The following is a 23,090-nucleotide window of genomic DNA, read 5'->3' as shown; positions in this document are numbered from 1 at the left end:
CAGCAACGAACTCGGCAAGGAACAAGAGTTAAAGCTTGCATTGGGAGGGAATTTCTCCAGCAGTTTTTGTACCACCAGGGAAAGGGCTGGGTCTGATTCCTGACGCTTCCTCCAAGAGAGGAGCACCAGCACAGGCAGTTTGGGTGGAATCTGAAAGCTGTGACGAGCTTCGGGTGTCACCTCACCCAGTGCAGTCAAGGGCCATCAATTGCTTCAGAAATGGAAGCGGTGGAGAAAAAGATGAATTTATCAAGTAATACTTTGTCATTTCCTGAATTCAAAGGCCTCCAAAGAGCACGGACCCTGTTCCTAAATGGGACCATTCAGGGAAGGAGGGAGGAAGGGCAGAGGGAGATAAGATGCACAGTACTTTTTTACATAAACAAAACTTAAGCATTTCCAAAATGACCAGCAGCTTAGCCCTCTACCATCAAATCTGAACTGCAAGACAGGAACTTTCCCCAGCTCTAAACCACACTGCTCAACCTCAGCAACTGCAGAAGGACAAAATGGAAGTAAACTGAAAATACACTTGGACGCATTTTTTGGTAACCACTTCTGGTTTCACGCTCAGACCTCAGATTTCAGAAATGGAAGCACACAGACATTGTTATTTCTGAGATACCCACACATTTCAGTAACAGTCAGATCATAAATCATGAACAAGAACAACTTAAAAATAAACCAGACTTCATCAGTTGTATTCCAGGGAATGAACCAACACAATGCAGGCCTGGCCAGGAGCACCTTCCTTTGAAAGTCAGGGAAGAGCTTGACTCTGCCCTCAAAGGCAGGACAGCTCTTGCCAAGGCTCATCTCCAGCACAGACGGGCTAACAGAGTTAACATCACTAAACCCAGGAATATTTTTGGTATAGTGTCCCCTCCCCGACCCCCTGAACAGAAGCCCAACACTGGGGACTGCATCAAAGTCCCAAATATTAAAGCAATTACAGTTAATAGAAATCCATCACTTTCTACACCCCAGGCTGCTTCAGAAAGCACTGGAACAAACAGGAACAAAACATTACAAAGTTACCGAGACAAAAAGATGAAATCTGATCTCTTTATAGACTTTGAGGTACAGTATCAGCAGTTGGGTTATCAGTCTCCAGAGTTCAAACAGATCCACCCTGTGTGACTGGACAGCACACCGAGGTTCTTGGAAGACAATCCCGTTCTCCCTACCTCCCTGCTCCGAGGGGTCCCCAGTGCCAGGGCTCCCCAAGCTGGGCTGAACTGAGCAAACTCGGGGGGGCGGGGGGGAAACGAGTGGAGTGTATATAAATAATTCACAAACTGGTTTGTGCAAATTTTTTTTATTTCCACATTTATATCACAACGTGTCCACTTAAAGGACCAAATAGCAAAGTTGCTCCCTTCTGCATCCCAGGAACACAGAAGTCTAGTTACTGTACATTCACTAAGGCTCTTTGTTTTTGCAAATTGCGTTTATGATGGATATCCATAAGGCAAACAATATCTAAAGGAATGGTAACAAGTATATTTCCAGCATACAAACAGGCTTCCTTTTTCCCTCTCACAGTACAGTTACAAACTTGTAGCACCCTCATTACATTTAGATTCTAGAAAAGGTGATTTTTCTTTTTTTTTTTTTTTTTTTTTTTGTCTTTTTGTTTTTTTTGTCTTTTTGTTTTTTACCTATAAGTTTGCAGGAAGGGAAAAGGAGGAAAAATATTTGGCTGGTGGTGGTGGGATCAAAAAATATCGTTAAACATCTAGTTTTTGCAGCATTTCTCAGAGACTGGATTTAAACTGAAACCAGACTAAAATATGTGGATGCCTATGGAATGTTGAGCTGAAGCTGGTGGCCCAGCCTGCAGTGCAACACCTGCTGTTTAAAACCCAATCTCCGTACCACATGACTCTTAAATAACGCAATCATGTTCAGAGATGTGATAGAAATAAAACTACAGTTTTTGCACGTTGTCTCTCGAATATCTCACTGCCAAATAAAAACCCAAATCAAGTCAAATAAATAGATGCATATTTTGTTAAGGTAACTTCCACAATTTTTCTCTGTACCTGCCTGTAATAAGATTCCGGCATTCAGAAAGTGCTGGAAATCCTCTTCACTTCTTGGGGACTAACACTTTTTATAGCTGGCTTGCTCTAGAGTTTTGAACTCAACTGATCAACCTTCGTATGCCTTCCTTTGCAATTGTTAGTAAACTGGTAGCAGCATTTCACAAAAGGAGAATTTAAAGGAACGAGCTGGAAAGGCCCAGCTCCCTCCCCCCCTCTGCTCGTGGGGCCTGTTTGTCCAGGACAGGAGGCTCTCTCCAGCTGGAAGTGGCATCGTGTCTGCCAGTTCTGCTAACTGCAGGTGTAAAAAGCGTGGTTAGCAGAACTGCTCTCAGTCTAGGCAGACGTAAGGCAGGATGTTCAATCTCCCATCATCCCCGTGTGGATCTAAGGATATGCACTGTGTCCAATCATACCAGTTACCCTGTGTGTCATAACAACCGTTCACGCCTGGCCAGTTGTGGTCACGTATTCTGTCGAGGTCATCGCCCGTGACCTCTCTGGTGACCCCAGGCAAGTCTGTAGGTTTGCTGTTAGGAGCTAGAACGTGAGTCTTTCTAGCCTCTTTTCTAGTGCTTTCCTCCTGCTTTAAATACTCAGACATGAAGTAGTGAGCTCCTGGAGTCTGTACTCCTGATGAAGACAGCAAGCTACTCTGTCTGTTTAAATATGACTGAATGATTTCATTTCTGGACAACTCTTTCCAGTTCGTTTGTTCAAAGGGGCTTTGCAGGTTGGGTTTTTGCTCCTGCTTTTCCGTTTCTGTCCTGTGCTGTTCAGTAAGTGCAGGGATTTCTACCTGCAAAGGATCTTTCGGTGTTAAAGGTTTTATCTGTCCTGTCATGGGATCAAAAGTGAGTTTTCTCTCTTTTAACCTCACAGGTTTCACACCCCCTTCTATCACGTGCCCATCCAAGTTGACTGTATAGTCTCTGGGTCGGTACCTTTTCTTCTTTTTGCTATCAGACCCTGAAGCAGCATCGTCACTGTCCATTCTGGAAGTGTCCTGTGGGAAGCCCGTGTGTGATTCCCCGGGGTGGGCTTTGCAGCCGGGAGCCGTGTGCTGCTGAAGTGTCCCTGCTGTGTGCCTGTGCTGGCCCTCGGGGGCTCCCTGCTGCTCCTGCCAGTGCTGCGCCGCCTCGGGGGCCGCCTGAGGAGGGAACTCCAGTCTCTTGGCTGGCATGGGAGGTGTGGATGGTTGCATCAGGGATGGCGGCGGCGATGGCACCGGTGCGGCGTCCGCCAGCTGAGACCTTTGAGATGGACTGGGCATCGAATCCTTTGGTGAGTACGTGGTGTGCTGCCGAGCAAAAGTATCATGCCTAACATTCCTGGGGCTAAAGGAGGAGCAGCGTGGGCTCTTGGGCTGGTGGGGGCCCGTGGCTTCTTCTGATTTATCATGCTGCTGAAGCACTGTAGTCTTTAGTAACGAGGAAGTGCTTGAAGGTTTTACAAGTCCTGGAGAACTGGTGTGAGGTTTTACAGCATTTACTGGGATCTTATTGTGTTTATCGTTTTCACTGAGATCTGTCCTGCTGCTTTCAGGCCCTGCGTGTAGGTTTATGTCTACAGGACTAGGAAAATTTTCAGGACTACCTCCAATTCCATTGGTTGGAGGGGGTGAAGAGTTTTGTAATACTTCATGACTAGCTTTGGAGACCTTTGGGGGAGGAGGGCCCTGATGCCCGTCCCTGTGATCACCTTTCCTTTTCCTATTTCCCAGTTTCTCTGTTTTTGGAGAATTTAGTTTCTGGATATCATTCCTGCTTTTCAGTTCGCTGATGGGCTTGGCGCCGGGCACAGCAGGAAGTTGTGAGTCTGGTTTGCAGTTGTGAGCACCTCCATTTGCTGATCCTGGCGGGTTGGGCAGCCCCCTTGGCACTGGCTCATTCTGGGTTACGGGTTCTATCAACTTCTGCCAATTCCTCAGCAATTTCTTGGCACGTTTGGCAAGTTCCTCATTGGATGTCTTCTTCCTCACCTCATTGATAAGCCTCCCGAGTCTGGTTTCCTACAAAGACAGACAGGGTGGTTTGCAAACACGTATCATTCCAAGCAAAATTCTTAAGGAATGTTTCTGCTTTGTAATGCTCACCCCTGAGAAACACCTGGTTGAAAACACTAAAGATTTAAGTGTTGAATTAATCTTTTTGGAAAGGATTAGTCCAGTGCTCTGCCACGCAACATGAAACCGAGTGTAGGTTTCAAGTCACGCTGTCTTTGTTCCCTGGTAAAAGCAGGAGAGGTGGGAAAAACATCAGAAAGGAGATCTTTAATGAGAAAAGACCATAAGAATAAGGGTGCAGGTTCAGATTTGAGGGGAAATGCAGCACCCAAAGGTGTGTGTTTATCACAAGGCAGTATAAGGTCTGCAGAGAGAGAAAGAGAAAAGAATTCCAGGATCTTTGCCTGTTACAGTAACTCGTTAATAATAAAATGTTCCATTTGACAAACCTGACTACCAGGTGTGAGTTGTGTCCTACCTTTTTCCTCCACCTCTCTCCTCTCCCTTCACTTCCCAGCCTCGTGGAAACGTATGAAAAAGCCATTTAAACAACACTCCCAGGGTGTCCCAAGGTGGTTTCATGAGCGGAAGGAAGTTTTGATTGTTCCCAAAGCACATTGGAAAACAAAGAACTGTTCCACAAGTCAGATTTCTTAAGAAAAGTACTTCAAAGGAGAACACAGACCAGACTGGGAGAGAAATATGCAACCTGTTGTCAAAGATATGTTGAAATACAGGTGGAGTTGTAATTAAGCAACAGTTAAGAGCAAGAACACCACTAATTTCAATGTAAAGAGTGAAAAATAAATAATTCAGCCATAAAACTTCTTTGGACTGTTTCTATAAGTGACCAGTGAGAGTTCAGCTCTCCCTACACCTGACCTCACCACAAATATCAGGCCTTGAAACCTGCTTAACTGCATTTAAGATTAATTTTACAGATCCAGAGCAACTCTATTCCTATTTCAGATTTTAGGTGCTTGGTCACCAAATGTCTGCAAAGGTGACCAGAACTGTAGGGTGATATTGCTGAGTGCAAGAGAATTAATCAGTGGCAAGTGATGATTAATGTAGTGCCCTGCACAAACAGGAACTGTGCTGCCCAGAATACTGATCTGGGCCCAGAAAGGATCCCTGTGTTCAGCGAGATGTCGGAAACAGCACGAGAGGAACAAAATAATATCTTAATTGTGAATCCTTTGCAATCCATCTATTGTTTCCAGAAAAGCTCCGATGGAAATTAGAAAGGCAGGAAAAAGTCCTTTTATACACATTAAAAAATCATGTTCAGAGGGTGACATACCTCAAGTGCCTCTTTGGTAATGGGATATTTCTCCAGGCTGGAGATCACTTCCAGCACTGCCACCATGTTATGGATCTGCAACAAGGAAGACAAAGTCACTTCATGTTTCATGTACTGGTCTTAGTTAACAAACGTAATTTAAGACCTTCCACTTTATAATTGCTGGAAGCATTAATCACAAACTGCTATCAGACTGTCTGGCTTTAGGGAGCTGATTGTTCAAGGAATAGGGACAAGGACACTTTTACTGACCTAGTTGGAATCTGCAGGAGCTGTAACAAACACACTCTTATGTAAAACCCAAGGAAACAGTGGCAATAAAACTGCTGTGACTGAGTAACAAAGTTCTGAGACCCCCCTGCAAAGCTTCAATTAACTGTGCACACCTAACGGGAAGCAAGTGCCAAGTGGAGCAGGAGCAGGAATGGGAAAGGTGGAGTTCAATCCTTCAGATTTACCCAAGCACTGCTCTGCAGCTCCATTCCAGAATCACTTCCTGCACTGCACACAGGAGTGCCAGCCTGCAGGTCCCTCCTCGGGCCGGGGCTGTGCCCAGCAGGTGTCCCCAGACCATCAGCCCCGGCCTCAGCCACTCCACCACCCCTTGCTGGACATGGGGAGGAGGAACTGCACAACCCCACATCTCCTGAAAAAGTGAGGACCAGGTTCTCTGATCACAGCTGTGCATCCTGCACATCCTCAGCACACGTGTGATTTTAACTGTTTCCATCAGAAACGACACACTGCACATTTCAGGGGCTTGGTCTAGGGGTAAACATGGCAGTGCTGGGTTGGACTCATTAATCTTGGACTGCTTTTCCAACCCAAACCAGTTTATGATCCTATAGAGAGATCCTTGTTTCCATTACCTGATGTTAAGAGCGCTGAAACATGGAATTTCTAATTCACCTTTGGAGATAGATTTAAAAGATAAGCAAAGGAAAACTTGAATCACACTCTCATTTATTGCTTAATTGCATTTGTGACTCAACTGGATGTGAAGTGCATGTGAAAAAATCTCTCAGCAAGAACCTCTGCAGGGATCCCACATCATCCTGAAACCTCATCAGGAGCATCATCATCATCACCATCATCATCATCACCAGGCAGCTCTGCCCTCCCAGCCACACACTCCCCTGCACAACCCCTCCTCTTCAAAACACTGACTGGTGTGAAAATTGGCTTTTCCAAGTCAGTTCTGCCCCTCCACTAAACCCCACAGGAACCAGGAGCTGAAGTCTCCTCCCTTCAGAAAACCTTGGGCTCAGACCAAGTTTTGTCCATCCCTGCAGGACTGTTTAGTGCTATTTAGGAGTTTAATGATATTTAGGAGACACCTGGGTAACACTGCCAGTGATGAAACACTTGTCCTGATTTTTTCCTGATTCACTTTTATCAAACTTATGTTTGAAGTCCATGCAGGCTTTGAATGATTCTTACTCCTACAGGTTGTAAAACCAACTCCAGGCCAAAGATGAAATAATTTGTCCTGGTTCTTTCTTCACTCTGCAGATATTTAAAGCCCTACCATGAGGTCAGGCCTGGTAAAACTCTGCTTAAGCTTTAGAGCAGCAAGAGCACCTATTCTGCCATATTTTAGTTCTTCTTATTTCACTTCAGTGCACTGACTTTCTTCCATGCTCCGACCCTTGCCCTGCCCTCAGAGCCCAGGAAGGACAGTTTAGCACCACAGTTTAAGCAATACACAACATCAGGGTTGGTTTTTTCAGTTTTTAGAACCAGAGCCCTTAGAATAGTTAAAAGCTCAATTCTGGGAGTTTCCAGACAAATATTTTTAAACTTGCAAAACACAACACTCCTTCCCAACACATATTTTAGACTATGAATTACCAGGGTGAAAAAGGCTCTGTTGCACACACCATTAACTGGTACAATTATTTTTGCAGTTACTGGTAATCCCCAAATATTCATTATCTACATGAAGAACTGATGGCAAAAAAAAAAAAAAAGGGTCATTGGCCTATCAGAAGGTGAAGAGGGGGAAAGTGATATGTCCATGTGCACAGACACCTACAGAAAGGTGAAACTGGTCAGGGAATTTCCAGTCACAGCTTTGCCTTTGTTCAATACCCCCAAGCACACACCAGTGGATGTCCCAAATGCTAAACCACCCCACCAGCACTGACAGGCTGTGACTTCTCTCCCTGCTCTGGAGGACACGTGGTGCCAATTAAGGACAGTGAAAGTGGCCTTGCACCCTCAGCTCCTGCTGGAACACAAACCACCCATTTTGGATTCCTCACACATTTGTAACCAATTGAGAACGCGCTGTCACAGAGCAACTGCTGAGCAGAGCACGAATATCTCACACTCCAGACAACTGCCAGCAGCTCCTCTCATTTTCCCTTTTTTTTTGAATTGTAGGGAAGTTTAATTCTTTGAAAATAAATACATAAAATGTTCAAGCACGTTCAACAACTTCTCCTCCCTTCCCCTTGTGTAGCTTTCTCAGAATGTTCCATCCAAAGTGGCATAAAGAGAGCTTATAGTAAAAATCATATTTGCCTATTTTAAAATAACACAGATTATGAAATTTCTTGTAGTGCAGTCAAACACAGTGATGGAAACAAGAGGACCTCCTAAAACACCTCAGGTATCACCTGTTCATGGGAAGACACTGTGGAGGTAACAGCAGCACACCAGTACCTTCACCTTAAACCAGCTGCTACAATAAAATTCTTACATTGTCACATAACCAACCCAACAATAATGTCACCAAAGCTGCCAGGAGACCACCCTGCTTTGAGCAGCACCAGAAATGATCATTTGTTATCACAAAGGGCTACTGAAGATTCTTATTGGGAACAGAACAGACAGGTAAAGTGCCACGGAGCAGAGCAGGACAGGGAATTCAGCCCCACTCCCTGTGGACACTGAGCTGTAACTGCCCAGGTCAGCAGCTCAGGAATTTGCATTTTAGTATCTATGTGCCTTTGTCTGCTCACATTGCAACCCCTTAGTAACCCCCAAAACAACTTCCAGGACCCCCATTTAGGAGCTTACAGCAAAGAGCTCAAAATAATTGATAAGTAATTGACAAGGAGTTCCAAATCCTCCCATGCTGCTCCCCTGTTGAGAGCGCTGACTGGCACACAGACTAATTCACTCAAAAGTTTACTGGAGAACATCTGCTTTGAGTCATCCACGATAATCCTTTCCAGCCAACCCTAATGACAGCCACAGCAAACAAATCTTATTTATTCCATGCAAGGCTCCTTAAGTCATCCAGCCATTCAGCCATACTCTGGAGCTTACTACTGCTGAGATCTTTTCCAAGTTAAGCACTGAATGCTTTTACTCCAGCCTCAGACAAAAGCAGGGGTTTCTGAACTCTCAGGAAACAATCAAGAAGCCTAATTTTCTTTTCTTAACTGCCATCTTAATCTTATTTCAGCATTTATGAACCAGGACTAAGTCAGTGACTAATTTCAGGTGTTACACAGCAGTTCAAAGGGGTTTTGGGGAAGGTTGAGGTGCAGCTGTTCCCTCCCACCTCCACTTCCACCAGGAAATCTGAAAGCAGCAGCAAGCTCAGCATCCATACAAGCTCTACCACCACTTCCAGGTACTGGGATGTTTTCTGTGGGACCAGCACACTCCATGGGATGCTTTGATTCTCCTCCTTCCCTTACACACCAGCCCAGACCCCAAAACCAAAGTGAGCACCCCCAGAACACCTTCCTGTCCTCCTGGGGACTGCCTGGACACACAGTACAACCTGCACTCTCTCACTGCAGCCTGAAAAACAAATGTTACAAAACTTTCTATTGCAGACACTCAGATAAAGCAATGATTTTCTTTTTTTTTTTAATATTTCACAGGGATCTTTCCAAAGATCTTTGCATGCCTGACTAGACCGTGATAAATAACAAACCAGACCTGAGTTACCTGGAGTAGGAGGAGCAGCTCTTTCTGTGTAACATGAAAAACTCAATGCACAATTCCAAAAAACCCTTGCTCATGCAGATTCCTGCTTTTCAGGTAGAAAGGCTCTTTTCAACCACAAAGGTCAGGTAACAGTGCTAAAAGGCATAATTTGATACAGTAACATCATCCTTCAGGGTCACATTAGTGCCTTCACAAGTTTCTAAAGAATATTTAAACTTGGCCTGGAGTTGCCCACTGCTGACAATCCTCTAAAAGCAAAGTGTAACACCATCATCCTCGTGAAATCACAGTTTACAACAATCACAGCCTGACTCCACCACGGGCATGGTGAACAGAGCACACAGGTATCACAACACACTGCCTTGGAGAGAATGTATTTGCCATCATACTTAACTACTTCATCACAGCATCCATAAACACTGAAAGTTTCGATGGTTTCCAAGAAAGTAGTTCTGCAACACTGTCCCACCTGTAGCACCAAAGCAGTGTGACAGAAGCTAGCAGAGAAGTGCAGACACTGTGGAACACTGAGCAGGTCTTTTTTCTTCCTACAAACACAAATCCAGGTGTCTGTTGCCAAGCTGGAGGTTTCTGGTGGCAGTAAGGTCCAGACAGAAATTCACAGGAGCATCTGTACATTTTTTGTCTTCCCCCTGCTCCAGGGATGTGTATCTCCTCAGGGAGTGCAGGAAAACACTCAAGAAAATCCCAGTTCAAGATGAATATTGCTGGAGAGGGCAGGGAGGCAGAGATGATTCCCAGGAGGTGCAGTGCCTGCTCCAGGAGCAGTGGCATGGCTGGTGTTCCTCCTCTTGGAGCTCTCAGTGTCACCTGCAGCCCAACAGCAGCTCCTGCCCCAGACAGGGGTCCCCCCTCAGTGCCACACCTTGCCCCAACACTGCTTTTGTACAAAAGCTACTTGGCTGCACAATAATCTAAAATATGGAATAAGAAGTGAGGAGAGACAAGTTGCTATTCACAGGAGGCTTTATTTAAATGTGACAACAGCAATACAGCGGTGCAGAGTTTATTTAGCACTTTGTGCAGGAACTATGAGACACCAGACATTGACAATACACACCATCAACAGAAAATTGCCATGTCATTTGTTCAAAGCTACAGACCAAACACACCAAGTTAGAATTCAGGTTACAACCTGCTGGTATTTAGTTCAGTTCCCTTGCAGCTGATCTATTAACAGTTCCCCCTAGCCCCAATGTGACACGATGTTGTCTAAAGATAGGGAACACGAGATACTATTCACAGACACAACATACCAAAAAGATGACCATGCACTACTTTGCTCACATTATTGAAAATGTCTCAAAGTCAGTTTGCCAAGCAAAGGTCCAATAGTAACCAGCACACAAAAGATATTCTTAAAGGTGGAGGCCAGTTTTCTAATAGTAAAACAGATCTTTAAACAGTAAGGAATCAATTATTTGGGTTGAAAGTCATTCACTGGGAGAATCTTCTATGACAGAGAAATTCATGCTTTGAAAACTGATCAGAAATTTGTGCTGCAAAACAAGGGGTAGAAGAAATGCTCCTTTAGTACCAAGAACAGTCCAAAGAGTGACCAGGCACAGGAAGGATTATCCACACCTCCAGACTTAAAGCTCCCAGGTCTACTTTAAAGAGTCAAACCAATCTGCATATATTTTATTTGTACTTGGGCTTCATTTAATGGCAAAGTAACATCATCCATGCTTTACAAAGCCAGGATCATCAAATGAGAGTAAGGTCAGATTCCAATACAATTCCGCAGTGCAAAGGAACCCGGTGGGCCTGAAATATTTCCCCTGCTCCCTCCTGGCAGTGCCCACGCACATCCCTGAGCTGGGCAGACACCACAGCAGCCAAGAGAATGAGAGGAGCTTGCCAGCACAAAGCACAGTTTGCCCTGGCACTCACAAAGGGCCTCCAGACACAAATCCACAGCAGCTGGGAGTGCCATGAACGCTCCAGCTCTTCTCTGCGTGCCCCATTCCCACGGAGGCACCCAAGGCCCCTGGCACAGCAGGAACAGACTCCAGGCTGGGCCAAGGCAGGGGAAACCACCCAACAAAAGGAGCAGCCACTGGAGGAGGATGGTACAAGAGGTAGTAAAACACAGACTGTGAAGACAAGACACACCCCCAGTTCCCTGTGCTACAGGAAAAGTCTTTAAGGCAAACAGAAAACAGCAACAGTGAAACACTTTTCTCCATTCACGTTTATTAGCCTGTAACTGAAAGACATTTTTGTTACTACAGAGAGAAATACCTGTCTGTCGACTTCAACAGTTACTAAACATTTTGTACAACACCACAGAATCATGCCTGTAGTGACAGCCCTGAGCTGCAGATGTACAGAGAAGATTCACTGCAGTATGACCCCCCCCAACTTCTTTTTCCACACCCCACAACAAACCCACCCCACCAGACTGTGAAGCTGGACAAATAAAAATTCATTATCCTGATTTTAAAGAGCCCAGCAGCCAAAGAGGCTACATGAAATACTATTGAATTGGCAAAAATTCCTGCTGAAGGAACAGAGCAAGAACCAGGGAGCACAACCCCAGGCAGCCACTGCCACTCCTGGTGGCATCCACCACAGCACACTGCGAGCAAGATCATTTAGTTCTGTTTTCCAAGCTGTAAGGAATGGCAGAGGAATCAAATTCAGCTGGAATTACATCTTCATCTCAAGCTGCAACAGTGCAAGAAGAACATAGACCAAGAGGGGGTCAGAGGACAGCAGGATAACCATGTTTTGAAAACACAGTTAATAACATAAAGTTGAAGTTTTCATTTCACACAGTATTGAAAAAAATAGAAAAGGGACATATGAAGTTTGAAATAAGCATTCCTATGCGTTATTAGTCATAATAAAGAAATGTTAATCAACTGTTTTTTATGCTCACTGGCCTAATTTGCAACAAGACAAATACTGATTGCATATAGAAATAACCAGTGAGCTACCAATGCACTCAAATAATCTCTCCATAGTCTCCTGAGCCACTATGGAGGTTTAAGAACAGATTAGAGAAGTCCAGAAAGAGCTGTTTCATGAAGGTGATGGACCACATGAAGTCCCTTCCAGCCATGCCCCTACACCTGGGGAACAGACACTGAACTAGACGGGGCACAAACACATCACACCCATCTCCATCTACTCCAAACTAGACTCAGAGCAGCAACTCAGAATTGTCCTCTCAAAAAGATCCATACAGGTAACTTTAGGAATCAGCTTGTATTGTAAAAGACCTACAAATTCAACACTTCCAGCCTCACTGCCCCAGCAGTGTGCTCCATGTGATCCCAAAAATCCCAAAAGAAATGCCCAAAGTTTCTCTCCCTGCTCAGGCTCTGTCATTGCTCCCTGTCACCATTTCAGCCTCCTCACACTCACAACCCCTCAATCCCTGCACTGGTACTAAGCACATCCAACTAGGATGGAATTTCCTTGTCTACAGGATAATCATTTCTCCTCCTCTTCCCCCTGTACAGAAACTTCAACCAGACAAATACTGGTAGTTACTATTTATTATAAGCCATAAACTGAAGTCCAAAATTATTGCTTCAAAATTTAGAGAGGCATAAAATGAGGTTGCCGTGCAAGTAAAGTCACAGGAACAACTGGTCCTACTTCATCAAGACAGAAATGCAGTTGGATGATTATTCAGGCAGAATAACACAGAATATGTAGAAAATCCAGCCTTAAAATGTGCCACTTCTGATTCATCATGATCTTGGGGCTTTCTGCTTAAGGAACTCACCTGAACTCACTGTTGGTACCTCCCTGGCTTAAGGTAAGAGCACAGTGAGGTACCACAGGACCCCAAAAGGCATCACTTGGACAGAACCATTCTGTGACCACCTGCTCCATCTTCATCCACTCCAGAGAACTGGCGAGCATTTAAAATCATGTAATGTGCATTTAAGGACTTGATAATAAGGGGTCCAGAGCTTTGTGAAGTCCCTAAATATTATTTTACCCATCCCTTTAAGTATCTACTCAGAGCTGTTAACAGAGAGCAATTCATATCTGAGTGCAATTCAGAAAGGCCCTACTAATGTCCCCACAATACAGAATTTTCACTCTTTTTTAAAAAGCAAAACCATTTATCACCATCCCTGTACTTTAAATGCAGCAGGCCAACTTTTCTCAAATTTCTAGGGAAGTTTCTCAGCTGATTCCTTAAATGACAGAGGAGGCTGAGGTGAATACAATGTTGAAGTCTTTGTGGAATGTTTTAATTCATCATACTGAAGTGCAAGATGCTCATGTACTGCTCATCAAAGTTTAGGCATGGTGTGTTTGTTCACAAAATCTGAGAAAAATAGCATTACAAACTGGGAGAAGTTTGTGGAAAAGTCACTGTATCCTTTCAACAACTGTTACCAACAGTGAATTCTTGTCAGCACACACCATAAACAAGTTTTATGGATATGGAAAAAAAAAAAAACTGAAATAAATTTACATATCTCCTAAAATTACTCCTCTCCAAATTCTAGATTAAACACTGCTGCCAGTCAGCCATTTCCAAATACCTCTATTCTCTGAAGGCTGTGTCACCTCAGGACAATGTCACCTGTCAGGAAAGCAAAGCCCCCCAGTAATCCCTGGAGCATGTTTGGCCATTCCAGCCACTGGCACAATCTAGTTCCTTGGAAACAAAATGCCTTCTCTACTTTTGGCTGGGGAAAAAAGTCTTCCCTGGAGGAAGGTGAGCATGGAGCCTTCTCAGCTCAGGGTTTGTAAAAGCAGCTCCACTCGAGCCAACTGCCCCATGTGGTCATGGCAGGACCAAGGAACACAGTGCTCATCTGCATTTTTTTAATATTTAAACACAGAACATGGAATTGTGGATTCCCAGACTGGTTTGGATTGGAAAGGACTTTAAAACCCACCTCATTCCACCCCCCTGCCACGGGCAGGAACACCTTCCACTATCCCAGGCTGGTCCAACCTGGCCTTGAACACTTCCAGGGATGGGGCAGAACATTCATGAAGCTCCAACCTGGCTTGCTTATTTCTAACCTAGTGGTAAAAAACTTCTTAATTTCCAGTTCTGAAAGCCCCAGTGAAACTTAAAACAGCGAAACTTAACTTAAACTTAAGCCTTCTGGCAGCCTGTCTGCCAGAGAATACCAAGTCAAAACCTCAAAGCTCCTATTTTGACAGACAAACTCTTCCTCACAAGACAAGGGACACTGAGTTTTCCAGGATGCAGCCAGGCCCATGAGCTGCAGGCACCCACCTTCACAAAGAAATCTGAAACATCACCTCTTATATCTTCTCCTCCACCTCACTGTGCTCAACTCAGTTCAAGAATCAACTGTGGATTAAATACAATCAACTTGAAGGATTAAATACAATATTGGAATATTATTTTTTCCTGGAACTTTCAGGATGGTAAGTTACATAGAGACATTCCCTGTCCTTTCCTGCTGCAGTTAATTTACAGAGCACGAGAAATGTTATGTACTGACCTGCTCAGAAAGTGATGGCTTGAGTTACAGACATTTATAGATGTGCTGGAAGTTTGTTCACCAAAGACAATTTATGACTGTGCATCACCACCCTGAGAAAACACCGTGTTCCTCTACCTTCCACAACTCTACACTCCTTTAAAAAAAAAAATCAAACCCTCCAGACCTGTACTATAACTGTGATACTCTGCAAGCTGATCCTGCATGGAAACTATGTGAGAAAGCAGCTCTACAGAAGCACTGGCTGTCACTCTGAGACAAGACTTCCACCTCTGCACAGTCGTCTCCACAGCTCAAAGTTTGAAAACACGCCCAGCTGAGTGTGTCCCTGAATCCCTCGGATGCAGGATCCCTCCTCCCCAGCTGCTGGGTTAGTTAACTCTGTTCACTAAAACAGAGCTAATTATGTTTTACTTCCAGTGACTCCTCAGCAGAAATTGCTACCACTGACTGTTTGGACATGCTGAAAATTGTACACTTTGATATTAACAATCACACTCAGGCACGCACTGCTGCCCTGTGAAAGCTGTGCCCCTGAAAACACCAATTCGCTGCCGAGTTTTAGCAGATTGCACCTCAAATTAAAGCAATTTGCTGGCACTTAAATATTATTTCAAACACCAAAAGCATGAATTACCCACAGAAAGAGTAATTTAGCTGTTAGAACACTGAATAAACAAACCTACATTTACATTACACTGAATGTGAGGCACTTACTTACCTTTACCTTAAATTATTTCTTTAAAGACCAATTGTAAAAGTGGGGCCACATCCTTCCACATTATACAGACTGAAGGAGTGTATTTGGTGTTATCACCAAGCACATAACTGGTGAGAAGAGATAGCAGCAAAATGTTATCAACCAAAACAGACATGTTTTTATGTAAAAAAAAACTACACTGACATTAATTTTAACTCCAAACTTAATGTATTGGAGTAACTATGCCTTAAAAGCAGTGAATCTTGACTAACATCAAACTTCTGCAGCAGGCAGAATCAATTCCTCCTTCCTCTCTCCTGAAACCTTTGTGGTTCCTGAAAAAAAAAGAAACACTAATTGCCACCTGCAGCAGCTTCTTGAAGAAACTGAGAAAGGATCTCACAGGGAGAGAAAGCTTCAGGTGCAGTGGAGCTGCTTTGATCAGGAGCCAAAGGTGCCAGAATGACAGTGCTGTTGTGTCATGTGGCCACAGCAAAACCCCAAAGAGAGGCAACCACGCACACCTCATCACCCCTAAACTGGGCTCATCCTCAACTTACTGGACAAAACCCCCCCGAAAAGAGAAATTGGAATTCCCAGCCCAGCCCCAGACTTCTGAAACACAGCCTAAGCTGAACATCTTCCTGTTTCCTAAGGCACAGGTTGGGTCCCTCTTCACGTGGGAGCTTTGGAGTGTTTTCCCTCCAGCCCCTGCTGGTGTCAGGCTCCAGTGCCTTGGCAGCAGGAGCTGATCCAGCTGGATCCCATGCCCATCTCTGCCAGGATGTCCTGCTCAGCTCCCTGCTCTCTTGGCTTCAAGGTGTGCCAAGGTGCACTCAAATGGCCTCACACAGGGTCCAGAACATCCCCAACTGGAGCAACTCGGGAAGGACCAGCCACAGGTCCTCTGCTGCCTGGGAAGTTTGTTCCAGCCCATCTCTCCTGGAAGGACCCTCACCTTGCACACCAGCTGTCTGCTCCAAGCTGTGGCTCCTGGGGACTGCCAGAGGTTATTCCCCATATTTATAGTACCTACAAAAAGTTGGTCCTTCCATTGAGGAGCTGTTTCATGGCTACACCAATAAAAATGTGTTAATGAGTTCTTTCCCTGCAGCCTCTGAGCATTCAGAGCGTTTGTTTCCCACAGAGGGCCCACATACAGCACGTGCAGACGGGTGCTTGCTGCAAAGTTTTATCATTTGGATTTAAAAAGCTCTTTAATGATCCCCTATGATGACTCAGTCTGACAAAGTGAGGGGGCTCAAGCTGCTCTAGGATAGCCTGAGCTGCCACCACCCCACTGTCACCTCTCCTTGCCACACAATTCCCTAACTCTGTGCCAGGACTGCCACCTCTCTGAGCCCAGGAGGGGCTGGGGCATGGAAAGGGGGTCCTGAGGAGCCCCTGTTCAGGCAGAGTTTGGCCAGGGGAGTTCCTTGGTTGGGTCAGCATAAGGGAGGGAACAAGAACAGCTGGAGGTGGGGACATGATCCCAGCAGCTCTCCCAGCTCCACTGGCAGCTTCAGCTGGTGTAAGCACAGGGGTTCAAGCCAAATCAATGCCATTTTTTATCATTTGGAGCATTGTCCACACAGCCTTTAGTGGAAGGTGGTGGTTTACTCTTGAGTTGCAGAACTCACTCATGACTTACAACTCAGGAGCATCCTCCTGGCTGGCTGTGAAGATGTTTCCAAACAGTTATTCCTGGACACATTCAGAGCCCCTGTACTGCTGCATGCCCACAAACACAGGGTAATTCCAGACATCTGTGAACCACACACAAGTGACAGCAACAAAAAAAGGCTCTGCAAGTGAAACTTGACCATAAGGCAGCCACTGTCACCTCAAAAAACCCAGACAGGTGTGGTTAACTTTTCCAGGTGACAACACCTCCCTCCTGCCAGGTCCCAAGGCAGCAGGGGAGCACCCAGGAAGCGGCAACATTCCACTCCTCATGGAATCACAGACTGGGCTGGGTTGGAAGGGACCTTAAAGCCCATCCCATTCCATTCCCCTCCCACGGGCAGGGACACCTTCCACTATCCCAGGTTGCCCCAAGCCCTGTCCAGCCTGGCCTTGGGCACTGCCAGGGATCCAGGGACAGCCACAGCTGCTCTGGGCACCCTGTGCCAGGGCCTGCCCACCCTCACAGGACCCTGTTCTTTTCTGCTTCCAAACTCACTTAAACACTTTAAGACCTAATTCTGCTGCCAAAACTATTTGTGATGCACCCAAAGTTTTATCAAATAATTGAGTTACAGCAAAAACTACCTGGGAAAAGATCCATACATTGCCTTTTTTCTTCTTTAAATCCTGATCAATTCCTCGGTTCAGTTCACCACACGATCCTGCACACATAAAATGGGTGTGTGTAGCAGGAATAAGAAGTGGGTGTTATTTAAATTGTCACTGCTGCCGAAACAAACACTCAAATTAGAGCTTCAGAGCAAATGACTACTGCCATCATCACTGCAACCTCGGGAGTTTCAAGGAATTAACAACTGAAAAGCAGTCTGGCATTCCCCTTGCTTTGACCCCTCAATATAAATTCTCTGATATTTCTGTTCACTCAGATTTTGTCTTAGCAGCCTCAAAGATCAGAATGGTCTCACTGCTGCCAAGGGCACTGTACAAATTGAAAGTTTTTAAACCTCCAGCCTTCCAACCCCTCTCAAGAAGTGAGAGCCTGCACTGCCACTAAGCCAAATCAGCTGTTTCAGAAAGAAGTGGACAAGCAATGTTCAAATCAACTGTACCATCACCCCCACACAGTGAATTCAAGTGTTTGTAATAAAGAGCACTAAGAAACACAGACCTCATTTAAAGTTATTATAAAAAAACATGAACGCAATGAGACTCTCTCCATCAGGCCCAAATCTTTTATCTGAAACTAAAGCTTGACATAATAACAACACTTTAGACCTTGCACATTAGGAAATGCTCCCCAACCCCCCGCATTTTGTCACACACCTGGAACAACCTGCTGCCTTCACGTACAAAATGTGAGACTGCTCCAAACAAGATGAGCTGCAAGTGAGGAAAGGGACAAAGAGGGCAAGAGGTACAACAGGTTCTCTGCACCTCCCTCAAAACTGCTAAGCTCATTAGGGCTTGCAGAAAAGGATAAAGCTCAAGCAAGGAGCCATTCCTAGTCTTCTTTCGCCCACACGTAACACTTCCTCCATCCAAAGAAATCACTGAGACCCTCAGGAAGTGAAGCACCAGCTTTCCCTGCTTTCTATATTTATATTATTGCAGCAGTGCCCTGCACCTTCTTAAGACACTACTGGAAAGCACCTGTACCACTGGTGAGGGGGGTTTTGCCTCCAGCACCTTGGTAAAACAACCAACAGAGAAAACAGCCACGGGAGCATCTTTAACCATGCAACCTGTGCCAGCTGGGAGATCAGCCCATGCCAATGCACCACCCAGCATATTCCAACACACAGAACAATTAATTATTAATAATTCAGGCCATGGACCACTCCTGAAGGTCTGTGCAGCAAGCCCAGCTGAGGTACTGCATGAACCACAGCCTGAGGTAGAGCCAAGTCCAACCTCACAGGGAGCACACAATACAGGCTGTTACTCAAACCAAAGCTGGGTTTGTGTCACAGAGGGGTACTAATGGCAAATAATGAAGTTATTATCTAATATTTAAAAACAGGAACAGATTGCTACATATTCAGCATGAGGAACCAGTTAATTGCAAGCACAATTCTAGCAGCTGGCTGGAAACGACAGACTTGTCCACAGAGCAAAAACCAACATTTCTCATTACTCCTGACATCAGGGAATAAACTCCCCCAGGAGCACAGAGCACGAGTTACCAAGGCAAAGGTGTTCTGCTGGGTGGAAGGGGTGGCTTCTCAGCCTTGTTCCCACCAGAATCAAGGAACATCTCCCTTGTTAGACCTCACAGAACAGAACTCCTGCTCTCCTCCACCTCCTGCTATGTTCTCACAGAAGCCTTGGAAGGAAAGTGATGCTGCTACTCAGTGCTTAGGTCATGGAGAAGAAGTGGTTTGCCCATATGTTTCCTCGAGGAGAAAAGGCTGAATAAATGAAGACACAATACCAGACATCCCGGGTGGCTTCTAGGATGATGTAAGTTCTTTTAAAAATAGCTTATTTCTTATAGGTCTCCTTTGAAATAGTTCAGAATTTACACAGGTAACCTCTAAGTGTGAGAAACTAAGTTATAAATATATTCTGCAGCAATTACTAGAGGAGGTTCAAGTGCTAAACATGTGTAAATTCAATATTGCTCCCGAGTCAGCAGGGCTTTATGGAGCAGCTGGAGATGAACAATCAGCACAGGAGATGATTTCCTGAGGCCAGCAGGTTCTGCAAGCTTGGGGAAACGATTATTTTGACCAGTTCAACCCAACAGAGGTAGAGAAACTTATGTCCTTTTTTTTTTTTCCATTTAAGGCATGACCTGTGAGTCGACCAAGATCCAACTAACCACTCAGGAATAAATATCCACAATGGCAGATTGTGTTAGGGGATGTGTTAGGGAATTTAAGTGAAGTTTAAATTTACAGACCCTACAGTAAAGCACCATGAAGAACCAACCATCTCCTCCCTCCTCAGCCCCATAGAACTGGACTGGTTTTGCCCACCTGACACTATTGGTGCAGCTTTCAGCCTCTCCAGAAACACACGCACCAACTACACTGAAAAGCTTGAATTAAATCTAGGCCTCAAAGCTTGATCTTCTTGGTAAATGAGGAAGTCAGTGAAAACAATGTATGCTGTAGGTTTGAACACAAGTAATTCTGTCAGGAGAAGATTCTAAGAGCCAGCAGAAAGTAGCTGGAGCTTTCCATGAGTCCCTGCAGGCACAGAAGCTCATTGCTGCACTGACTCTCCCAGCAGGAAAACAGCAGAGCAGCTTCTTGTACTTTCACCATGGTGTCCAGGTGTGATTAAACTCAAAATCTGCTTTTAAGTGTGTTCAAAATGTAAGTTTTTCTTCCTTCTATGCCAATGACGTTCCAGGTAGTGAACAACCAACACCACCACATATTCCATGTGCTTTGGAGCCAAGAGTCTGAGCTCTCAGCCTGCACAATGAACCTTAGCTATACCACCTCTGCTCTCCTCCAAGAAAAGGTTAAACTGGAAGACAGACCCTGCCTACAGGCACTCTGGAACAATGGGCTGATTTTTCTGCCACCAATTATTGCCCTGGATAAATATCAAGTATGTAGAATTATAATTTAACATACATCACTCCTAAACTTAAGGGGCTACTGACCTGCTGGGAGCTCTGGCCTCCCCTTGCAGGGAGCTGCCTGGTTATTTGGAGTCTTCTCACAACAGCATCCTGAAATATCAGCGTGTGGAGAAAGGGAAGAGTATCCATCACAAAATTGACTTCCTGGCTGCTTAGTTCTGCACAGCCACAGTGTCTGACAAAGTAACACCAGAATTAGGGTAACCACTGCAGCTGACAGTTCTGAAGTCAAAAGACACCACAGATCTGCTAGAATTTTATTAAAGTAGGTTGGCACTCGGTCTCACGTAGAGTGAAAAATCTGCAGCCACAGAAAGAGAGCTCAGAGCAAACAGGATTCATGAAATGCACTAACTGACATTTCAGCAAGATCCATGTTAAAGTACTGCAAACTCAGACAACGCTGACATTTAACAGCCCACAATTACCACCACGATTTGTTACTGTTACTCCAATGTGTAACACTGCAGCTCCCCACAGATGTCCAGCCCAGGGGGTTCTACAGAACTACAAGGCCAGAGTGATTTTTCTTCAGTCCCCATGACACAGGCTCCGGGAGGGGTTCCAAATGACAATAACTTTATTAGCTACTTTAGGACTTTGATGCAGGTCTATCACAAAAAAGCACTTGTTCAGACAGGAGCAGGTACGACTTTAATAGAACCAAAGCACCGTTTCACACACCCCAGCCCCTAAAATAACACGTACACATTCAGCCTGATGAACCAGAGGCTGCCCCCACAAACTGCAGATGGCCAAGCCAGACCCACCTTGGCATCCTGCAGCGGTGACTGTTGATCTAAGACTCAAAAATTGGACAGATTGAGGGCCCTGCAGTCCTCTCACAGTAATAAACACCTAAGCGGAGAACTGCTTGGATGAGCCAAAAAACCCATAAAAGGAGCAAATGATCCTTTGGATAACCGCCACTTAAGGCCACTTACAGGTAAAATACACGCTGACTTCTGTGCTTACACCACATCCCAGAAGGAGCACATAAGCTCATTACGGCGCTGCAGGAAGGGATAAAAGCGAAGACCGAGGCTGCTCGGTGCTGGAGCAGCTCCAGAGCCCCGCAGCCGCCGCCGGAGCCCTCCTGGCGTCCCCGCAGCCCGGGGTGCCCCCGGCCGCGGCCGGAGCGGCCGCTGGGCCCGAGGAACAGGTGGGCGCCCCGGAAGGTCCCGGCGAGCGGCGGCGGGGCCGGCCCAGAGCCCCCTGCAGGCCGCGCCCGAGCCGCGGCCTGGCGTGGGGAGGCGGCCGGGCCGCCCGCCGCATGGCCGGGCAGCACCGGCCGGGCCCGGGGCGCCGAGCGGCGGCGGGGCGGGGGCGGCCGCGGCCCCGGGCGGGCGGGGAGCGGTCTCCGGAGCCCCCAGCGGGGCGGCCCTGCGCTCCCGGCCCGGGGGGGCGCGGGCGGGAGGCGCCGCCGGCTGCGGGACCCCGGGCGGACGGCGCGCCGGGAGCTCCGCGCTACCGCCGGCAGCGGAGGCTCCGGTGCACCCGGGGCGGCCCCGGAGGAAGCCCCGGAGGCCCCGGGAGGGGGAGAAAGGCGTCGCGGCGGGAGCGCCGGGCGGGGGTCGGCCCGGAGCGGCGGGGGCCCGCGGGGCCCGTACTCACGTTGCTCTGCGGGTCGATGGCCTGCAGCAGCCGGTCCCTGATCTGCTGCGGGGACGGGGCCGGAGCCGCTGTCATTGCCTGGGCGAAGCGGGGCGGCTGCGGCTGCGGCCGGGGCGGGCGGGCGGCGGGGCCGGGCCGGGCCGGGGCGGCGGCGGCGGCGGCTCCTCACTCGCCGGCGGCGGCGGCCTCGGGGAGCCGGAGGAGCATGTTCGCTCCCCGCGGGGCGGGGGCGGCGCGGGGGGCCGGGGGGAGCGGGCGAGCCCAGCGCTCCGCTCCGCTCCGCTCGGGCCGAACGCGGGGCGCGCTGGGGGCAGGGCCGGCGCCGCGCGCGGCTCCCTGGGACGCGCCCGACGCCGTGACGTGCGCGCGCCGCGCCCCGGCCCCCGCCCGCCCGCCCGCACCGCCGGGGGCGCGCACCGCGCGTGCGCGGGGGAGGGCGGGCGGCGGCGGGAGCGCGCGTGCGCGGTGGGGGAGCGGGGCGGGGCTGGGGCGCCGTGAGGGGGGAAAAGGGGGACGCGGGGAGAGGGGGAAACAGGGGCTGGTGGGGGGACATGGGGGCAGCGAACAGGGACCCCTGAGGGGACAGGAGGGACATGGGGGCAGCGAACAGGGACCCCTGAGGGGACAGGAGGGGCAGCGAACAGGGACCCCTGAGGGGACAGGAGGGACACGGGGGCAGCGAACAGGGACCCCTGAGGGGACAGGGACCAGGGGGGACATGGGGACAGCGAACAGGGACCCCTGAGGGGACAGGAGGGACATGGGGGCAGCGAACAGGGACCCCTGAGGGGACAG

At 47.3% G+C, this 23,090-nt stretch overlaps 1 protein-coding gene and 1 long non-coding RNA gene across 2 annotated transcripts; one reads left to right on the top strand and one right to left on the bottom strand.

Moving 5' to 3' along the window:
• Nucleotides 1–1,070: 1,070 nt before the first annotated feature.
• Nucleotides 1,071–22,414, bottom strand: MED26 (mediator complex subunit 26). The gene is made up of 3 exons (XM_053965744.1): nt 22,296–22,414; nt 5,354–5,428; nt 1,071–4,056 (listed from the first exon to the last, which is right to left on the bottom strand). Exons 1-3 carry the CDS (start codon nt 22,368–22,370, stop codon nt 2,377–2,379), a joined length of 1,830 nt encoding a protein of 609 aa, XP_053821719.1. The 5' UTR covers nt 22,371–22,414; the 3' UTR covers nt 1,071–2,376.
• On the top strand, nt 17,859–20,393 carry LOC128800513 (uncharacterized). The gene is made up of 2 exons (XR_008434998.1): nt 17,859–19,546; nt 19,874–20,393. It is a non-coding gene; the product is annotated as an uncharacterized LOC128800513 (long non-coding RNA).
• Nucleotides 22,415–23,090: the final 676 nt, after the last annotated feature.

Source organism: Vidua chalybeata, chromosome 27, assembly GCF_026979565.1.
Source record: "Vidua chalybeata isolate OUT-0048 chromosome 27, bVidCha1 merged haplotype, whole genome shotgun sequence".
Lineage (NCBI taxonomy): Eukaryota > Metazoa > Chordata > Aves > Passeriformes > Viduidae > Vidua > Vidua chalybeata.
Note: the sequence above shows the minus strand (reverse complement) of the source record. Positions and strands in the feature narration are given on the sequence as shown.